The 8,548-nt window shown below is 45.4% G+C and overlaps 1 protein-coding gene across 4 annotated transcripts; it reads right to left on the reverse strand.

Moving 5' to 3' along the window:
- Positions 1–1,618: 1,618 nt before the first annotated feature.
- On the reverse strand, positions 1,619–8,305 carry LOC116078615 (immunity-related GTPase family M protein 1). Of its 4 annotated transcripts, XM_031353960.1 has the most exons (4): positions 8,002–8,305; positions 5,413–5,546; positions 5,061–5,286; positions 1,619–3,397 (listed from the first exon to the last, which is right to left on the reverse strand). In XM_031353960.1, the coding sequence occupies exons 3-4, from the start codon at positions 5,085–5,087 to the stop codon at positions 2,195–2,197; spliced, it is 1,230 nt and encodes a 409-aa protein (XP_031209820.1). In that variant the 5' UTR covers positions 5,088–5,286; positions 5,413–5,546; positions 8,002–8,305; the 3' UTR covers positions 1,619–2,194. The 4 variants fall into 4 exon arrangements, with proteins under 4 accessions (XP_031209820.1, XP_031209819.1, XP_031209821.1 ...); XM_031353959.1 differs by lacking the exon at positions 5,413–5,546; XM_031353961.1 differs by lacking the exons at positions 5,061–5,286; positions 5,413–5,546.
- Positions 8,306–8,548: the final 243 nt, after the last annotated feature.

The following is an 8,548-nucleotide window of genomic DNA, read 5'->3' on the forward strand; positions in this document are numbered from 1 at the left end:
CCCCCCCCCCAACAAGACAGTCTGCTCCTGGATGCCTTTGGTGAAGATGTAGAATTCTCCAGGCTGGAGAGATGGCTCATCCTGAGTTCAATTCCCAGCAACCACCTGGAGGCCGGGGTGCGAGTATAGCAGACATTGGTGGGAAATGAAGGGAGATCCACTCAAACAGTTCCTAGGGATCCATTTACACTGTGTGGGTACATGACACACATTAAGCGACTGCAATGGTCATGGTGGGAATTTGTGAGTGGGAGAGGAGTAGATTTCTGATCTATGTAGTACATCTTCACGGACAAGTGGTCACATCTAGCCCTCTCTCCCTCTCTCTCCCTTTCTCCCTCTCCCTCCATCCTTCTCTCTCTCTCTCTCTCTCTCTCTCTCTCTCTCTCTCTCTCAAGACAGGGTTTTTCTGTATAGCTCTGCCTGCCTCTGCCTTCCAAGTGCTGGGATTAAAGGCGTGTGCCACCACAGCCCTCTTGGAAGAGACTAATGGTGCTCTTTTACATTGAATTATTTCCCCATAAGAGTTGGTTGTTGCTGGGCGGTGGTGGCACAAGCCTTTAATCCCAGCACTTGGGAGGCAGAGGCAGGTGGATTTCTGAGTTCAAGGCCAGCCTGGTCTATACAGTTAGTTCCAGAACAGCTAGGGCTATACAGAGAAAACTCTGTCTCGGAAAAAAAAAAAAAAGAGTTGGTTGTTATAAAAAAAGGGAGAGACAGGTCTTTAAAGCTATCTGGCATCCTCTTTCCTACACGAGCCTTTCCACATGTGATCCTGCATCTGCTGTTCCGTTCAGGATGAGGCCCTCATCAGATGCTAACCCTATAGGGTTTCTCTGTATAACAGTCCTGGTTGTCCTGGAACTCACTGTGCACCAGGCTGGCCTCATAGTGATCTACCTGCCCCCACACTCCTGAGTGTTGGGATTAAGGTCATGTGCCACCACCCACTTTCAATATCCGTTTTTATTTCTGTGTATGTCTGTGTGAGCATATTCCAGAAGATAACATTGGATTCCCTGAAATCGCAGGTAGTTGTGAGTCACCTGCTGTGAGTGCTGGGACCAGATCTCAGATCCTTTGGAAGAGCAGCAAATGTCTTACCCACAGATCCATCTACCTAGATCCAAGAACAATGAGTTATAAACCTCATTTCCCTTTGTATCACCCAACCTCAGGTATTTTGCTGCCCTTCAATGCCTTGGGAAGGCCTGTCTTCACTGTGTTGACATAAGAGTCAACACTCTCTCTTGGCAATCTCTTTGAGCCCTTATCACACTTGGAAGAGATATCCTAAGCAAATTCTCCTCAAACGGTCTAACATGAAGTCCATTGATGCCATGGCTCTCTTTCTACGACAGTCACTCATGTAAACCTGAGTTCTCTCTTAAGACACTGGTTTTTGCGACCTGGCAGGTGAATGTGTGAAAGGTTACCACTTTGCTGAGGAGCACTGTCTGGAGTTCTCTCCCTAGTATTAAACAGAATCCAGAAAACACTTGCTACCACAATCTTCTGCTGCTTCCAAGTGTGAAGTAAATGCTCCTCTGTACCAAATGAGTCCTTAACAGGGGTATCTAGGGAAAGGAAGGCGAGAGATAATACAAAGGTATTAATGTAGAGGAACTGACTTTATTGTATCAGAGCAAAATTGACTTAGACATATATCATATTTAATAGCTGAAAACAAAATTTCTAATTTTTTCAAAGATTTATTATCTAAAATTACATGTAGGTACAATGTAGCTGTCTTCAAACACTTTTTCTTCTCACTCTGGCCCTGCTTGCTCCCTGTAGCTGTCTTCAGACACCCCAGAAGAGGGCATCGGATCTCATTATGGGTGGTTGTGAGCCATTATGTGGTCATGAGATTTGAGAGACTTCAGAGAGCAGTAGGCGCTCTTAACCCCTGAGCCATTTCTCCAGCCCCAAAACAGAATTTCTATATTCCAAATCTAAGAATCATGGTCAATGATTTTTAATCACTACGCGTCCCTATCCCTCAGTGGAACAATGCATTAGAATCAAGGCAGGGGAAATGGGTGATTTTTAACTCCTCTCAAAGAATCTAAAATCCTTACAGGAAGCACTATTATATCTCTTGATTTCTAGTGGGGAAATAGGGATCTAGGGAAGAGGATCCTAAGGTAATCTGGCTTCCATGTGAGAAGAAGGGTACCAGGCCACTCTTACACTAGATTTGCGGAGGGAAGACGGAGTCTCTCAGGATTTTCTCCAGGATGCTCTTGGTATCCTGGGCAACTAAGAGAAGCATGCGTTTATGTCTCATGCGTCTGAAACAGGGGCATAACCATGGGAGACATTTAAACAAACAGAAGAATGCATTCGCAACTGGACAGGTCATCAGCCTGAGCTTCCAGTCCTCTCTGCGGAGAGAATGAAAGCTTTGGGACTTCATGTTGGCTTTGTACTCCAGGACTACTGTCCCCATACCCTGGGCTATCTGCTGAAGGGATTCATCATCTACACCAAACATCAATCGGTACACTTTCAGACACTCCCCCATGTTGTCATCATCTCTGACGCCGAGCGAACTCTTCAAGCACTCGTTGGCTATTCTCTGATTCCAGCCGGCTACTTTATCACCAATGATCTTCTCAAAAATGCCATAAAGAGTCTTTAAGGGTTCAGAACACCTGATGTTGGAGAGGTCTTTATGAAGTGTGTCCCTAAGCTTTGGGAAGTCGTAGAGTAAAGGGTCTAGATTGGATACAAGGAATGTGGGGGGGTCCCTCACCCTCTCCTTCTGGAGATTCTCCCGGATATTCTTGTGGATATTCTGTAGGAGCTGGACCTCCGATAGGGCACTCATGCTGAGGTCCCTGTCCAGCTTGGTCCAGACCACATAGAACCTCTTTCCCATGTCCTGGATGACTTTGGACAGCTTCACATGATTCAAGCTGAACTGCTCAGAGGCGATGATGATGAATAGGTCACACATGCTGAAGTTCATCTCTTCCATATAGTTCTCTACAGTTTGGGCTGTGACCCCCAATCCAGGGAGGTCCCACAGTACCACATTGGGAAAGTGGGATGAAGAGTACTCAGCCCGTGTCTGCGTGGTCCTCACCACCCCAGTGGGAGCCGAGGCATCTTCCTCATGGCCAATGATTCGAAGTGCATTGATGAAAGATGACATGCCATTGCCCGAGTCCCCAGTCACAAAGATGTTCACTGGATTCTGGGACAATGTTGCCACAGTCTCCTTGATTCCACAGACCAGTTCTGGTAGTTTTCCTTCTCTTAAAGCTCTTTCAGTGCTCCTGCTGATCTCAGGTAAACTGCTGCAGCCTGTTTGGTATGATGTGACAAAGGGGAAAGATGAGCTCAGTGGAGCATAATGGGTCTCTGCCATCTTGGGGAGTAGTGGAGCAGCCTGTAGGAGTAGAAGAGTTGGGGCATTAGACACAGGATGATATACTAATCAAAAGGCTTTACAGCACAGCCTCAGGGTTTCAGACATACCACCAAAGAAGTCTCAAAGACCACTTCGTTTACAAACAGAACAATTCAGGAGTCTGTTGCACATCACAGAGTGGAGTTCCTGGGGATGGTTGTGCAGCTGTTGTATGAAGGGCTCTACTCCAGGAGCATGACAGCAGTTGTTGCACAGATCAAACAGGCCCCCATGTTAATCTAAATGAGCAAACAGGATCAACAACGGAAAGTGCTAGCAGCCAGCTCTCTTTACTAAGCCATGTGCTGATGAGGGAGGGCCTGCAAGCCTTAAGTATAATTTAATTATTCTTTTCTAAAAAGCACACACTCTGCCCTTTCCTTTTTCAAATGATGTTTTTATTTGGGATCACCCTTTTTTTCTAGTAAATGCTCATCTCCCACAAGTTTCAAGAACTACATCAAGACTATTTCTAAATGGTCTATTACTGATTCTTTGGTCAGTACTTATATTTGTACATTTCTGTACATTACTATTGGTAGTGTTATTGTTATTGGGGGTGCATAAGTTGATGTACAAAAGTAGATTTTTGTTGTTGGCTGATTCCTTGCAATGAAATTATAGCATTCGTGATAGTAGGGCATGGCTGAGAAGAGAATTGGCTTGTGAATCACCGAGTAGATATTTATTAATTTATTATTTTTCAAGACAGGGTTTCTCTATATGGATGGCTCTGGCTGTCCTGGAACTCACTCTGTAGGCCAGGCTGGCCTTGAACTCAGAGATCCACCTGCTTCTGCCTTCTGGGATTAAAGGCATGCACCAAGTGGATTCTACATAAGGTTACAACACACAAACTGCTCGTTACTGATGGACTTAAAAAGTCCCTCTATCATGAGTGATTGTTATGCTCTTCTCTCTTAAGATTTACCTTTCTTCTTGTGCATGATTACAAACAAAAATATTCTATAACTCAGGGCTTGTGATATGGCTCAGTAACTAAGGGCACTTGCTGCTGAATCCTATAACCTGAGTTCAATCCCAGGAACCCACATAGGGGAGAGAGAACAGACTCTTGAAAGCTATTCTCCAACCTAGCCCTCACATGCATGCTTGAACATATGTACACACGCACGCGCACACACACACACACACACACACACACACACACACACACTAAATTAAAACAATACTAAATGCAAGGCCTTTCTTTTCCTTTTGCCAATAGAGCCTTTCTGTTACTTATTTATTTTATGTATGTGAGTACACTGTCTCTCTTCAGACACACCAGAAGGGGCATCAGATCCCATTACAGATGGTTGTGAACCACTATGTGGATGCTGGGACTTGAACTCAGGACCTCTTGGAAGAGCAGCCAGTGCTCTTACCCGCTGAGCCATCTTTCCAGTCCCTTGGGTACCCCTTTCACTTATTCCTTTTCTGCAACAGCACTTGAATACAATCCATCTGCCCCCCCCCCCCCATAGCCTTGTTCTCCAGTCTTAGGACTTGTATTCATCCTCTACAGAAGACAGTGGTCAAGAGACCACTCCACGTGCGAGGAACTCAGCTCTTCGTTACATGGAACCACTCTTGGAACTCCAGTTTTCTGCCTCAAACACCAGAAAGTCGTACTACACACCTCGCAGGACTTGTGTGATGGTTTCATGACAAGATCCGTGTGACGCTGTCTGTGGACCTCTCAGCTCCCTGGTGAGGCTCTCTGGTTTTATTAGGGTCTCCGAGGAAGCCGTTCCTCGGGTTCTTCCTCCACTCTTAGACTTTAAGCACACAGCGAGAAGGTCCTGTGTCTGTGATTCTGAGTTGGTTCCTTCGAATGCCTTATCTCACTTCATACTCCTCAAACCCTATTAGATAAGTAGTATTCATTATTATTGATTGTGGGCAAAGAAATAGAGACATATGAATAAATAGTCTTTTTTTTTTTTTTTTTTTTTTTGATAACAGGGTCTTCCTTTGTAGCCCAGGCTGACCTGAAACTTACGATTCTCCCATCTCAGTCTCCTTAGTGCTGAGATTACAGGGCTATAACACTGTGTCTAAGAACCAGGCCTGAATTATAAGAAATCCAAAGGTTGATCCCTGCAATGCGACTCCATGTTTCTGTCTGTAAGACAAAGACAATCCTACTTAACAGAGGACTTGATGGACGCTCAGGGGTTTTGTTTGGGAGCCCTGATCTACTCACTGACACCAATGGTCACTTACCCTTTATATGGACCCACATTTCATAATTTTGGGGACCAATTTTTCTGTCCTCTTTTTTTTTTCTTTTCTTTTTTTGGTTTTTTCGAGACAGGGTTTCTCTGTGGCCCCGGCTATTCTGGAACTCACTCTGTAGACCAGGCTGGCCTCGAACTCAGAAATCCGCCTGCCTCTGCCTCCCAAGTGCTGGGATCAAAGGCGTACACCACTACTGCCCGGCTCTGTCCTCTTTTATATACGCTGTGTAACTGCATTGCAATGATAAAGGAGATACCCCCAGTTTCTCCAACTATACAGAACTTGGTTTAGAGTTAAACTCATCAATAGACCAAGATGCTTTATCAAATGACTGCAAAGATGTCCAGAATTCAATGAGAGGGAGGATATGGGAAAGGCTGCCGTCACATATCACATCTGCATAGAGGCTGCCAGTCTGTCAAGCTTGTGGCTATTGAAACCATTCAGGGTCCTCCTCCAGCAGTTCTTATGTCAGACTGGAGATGCTATGGAGCAGCCAGGGTTGTACTTCCTGCTTCAGAGTGTCAAGGGGTCCTGAGCTGGGTGTAAAGGCATCAATCAGAGTGGGCTGGTAGAGTCTGAGACAAAGCTGGCTGGGAGCCAGGGGAATGAAGCTGGACAAACTTCAGGAGGAGAGGACTTCTGTAAGGGTGTGCAGAGAAGGAGGACAGAGAAAAGAAGCTGTGTGACATTTAGTAGTGTCTTGTCCTCAAGGCTTTCTCCCCTCCTCCTTGCCTGTCACTGGCCAGGGTCTAGTTCTGTGTCTGCTTTACTTGACTGTGACCCGAGCACCCTGTACTGGACCCTGCCAGGGGTGGTGTAAGGCACAGCTGCACACAGGAGCCAGTAATTCTCAGGAGGGTTGCTGAAGTCCATATATTACAAGCAGCCTGGGAAAGGGCATGGATAACTGTGTGAAGCTGCAGGATTCTCCAGGAGCCACACGGAAATGCTGGTGTGGACAAGCCTTGGGACACTGTGTCAGAATACCAACCCAGAATTCTTTCTGGGATTCAAGTGACCCTCCAATTCCTTTTTTGAGGATCATGGCTAGATTATACGCCTATTTCACCTCTCTGCACAGGGTTGAAGATCCCCAAAGAAGAATATAGATCGTTGTGGCTGTCGATCTGGGAAAGTGAATCGGATCCATGAGGAATGTCTTTTAAGTCTCCCAACGGACAAAGAACAGAGAGCATGCTCGCACACACTTACCCCAAACTGCATGAACATGGGTGGCAGGGACCACACAATTCCCTCTGCCACTGCTTTATTCCATTTAAGGTCATCAAGCTGAGTTTTACTATTTTCTACTTCAATTAATTAACTTGAAAACATGCTTATTATAATTCACTAAATAAACTTCATGGCTTACCTGGTGCAAAATTTACAAGTTAATTTTGTTTCTTTTTGTCTAGGGCTCTATGTGTAGTTTGTGTATCACACAACTATTCTGAATCTCCCTCAGAAAAACTCATGGAAACATGAGAACCAGATTGGACTAGTAATGAACCAAATATCAAGGATTTTTTTGTGAACCTGTATCCTCGTGTGTGCTAAAACCCTCATTGATTCCTTGTTTGATCACTATTAGGAAAGACTGAGAGAAAAAAATCACGATGTTTATTTATCTTTGTAAAGTGTGATAAACTTCCTCAGGGTTAATGGGGACAATACTGAGACCACATGCTCTGAGAAGATGGTATTTGAAAAGCTCCCATTTCATTAACCATAAACTTACAGATTAGTGAAAGAGGTTGTTCCTTTAACAGTGCCACTTTCTCCAATGCAAATAAAACATTTTAATGGAGTCAGACAAAAAGATCATTAAGATACCTTATACTCAAAACACACCCTGAGATTCCTATCCCATGGGTGGTCCAGATAAGAAACAAATTCTCCACACACACCCACACCCACACCCACCCCATATTTTTTTCATGTATCTTAATATTGCCTGTGGTCCATTCTAATCCTGGGCATTTATTTTGTGGAGATACGTTGAGGCACTACCTTAGATTCCAAGAGAACATAGGTTGGCACACTCTGCCCTCCTTCTTCAAATTCAGCCACCATTAGAAGACCCTCAAGGCCAGGAATATGCAGGTGAGGTAGGCATTTGCCTCCAGGCTGGTGGCTCAGATAGATCTGCGCAGCAGAGATACAGCAGGGCTGTGTGGCACTGAAGACAGTCAAAGAGGGGCTCTGCTGTGTACAGTGCCTGAGCAAAAGTAGCCAGACCCCAAGGTCACATGACCTGCTTTCACGGTTTTACCGTTCATATTATAAGGAAGGAAGATTGGGGGTGGCCAAGCTACATTTTAGAGACTTTTATTTACCTGATCCAGAGGAGTTATTATACGTGATTCGATGTTAGTGGCCTTCTTGGAACGTCACCCCTTCCTTCCTAGGGAAAAAAAAAACAAAACCGTTGCTGTCTTCTGGCAGAAGTTCTCTATGTAGAGATCCAGAACTGGAATTCAGACCCTGATATTTAGAGATGCAGACAGAGAGAGGTCTGGAGTCCTTCTGAGTAGAGACGACCAAAGACGAGGTCTGATCGCCTGTATTTCCTTTCTGCCTCTGGTCTTTAAGCAGATCTTGCTTTTGGCCCTGCAGTTTCTAGATCTGAGAACTGCTGGCCCGGGGGCCCAGGGGGGGGCGGGAACTCAAGAGTAGGTTTCGGTTTCTATTCCTTGAAACGAGATAGTTTTCAGGAATTAGGCGGCGGGCCTGATCCTCAAATAGAAGCAGAGCCCCGCTGTGCTGACCCAAGTTCAACAGGGGTCGGGATGAGGGATGGGGGTGGTGGTGGAAGAGGAGGGTGGGGCCATTGGGGTGGGAGTTGTGTTTGTTTAGGAACTTTAAAAGCCAGCCCAGCGTCAG

The sequence above is a fragment of the Mastomys coucha genome, unplaced genomic scaffold, assembly GCF_008632895.1.
Source record: "Mastomys coucha isolate ucsf_1 unplaced genomic scaffold, UCSF_Mcou_1 pScaffold5, whole genome shotgun sequence".
Taxonomy (NCBI): domain Eukaryota; kingdom Metazoa; phylum Chordata; class Mammalia; order Rodentia; family Muridae; genus Mastomys; species Mastomys coucha.

Bases quoted from the DNA above. Each gene is read 5' to 3' on its own strand.
- LOC116078615 (XM_031353959.1), bottom strand. From the start codon at position 5,087: ATGAAACCATCACACAAGTCCTGCGAG. The intron at 3,398-5,060 runs GTGTGTAGTACG...CTACTCCTACAG, and splicing joins CATCACACAAGTCCTGCGAG to GCTGCTCCACTACTCCCCAA.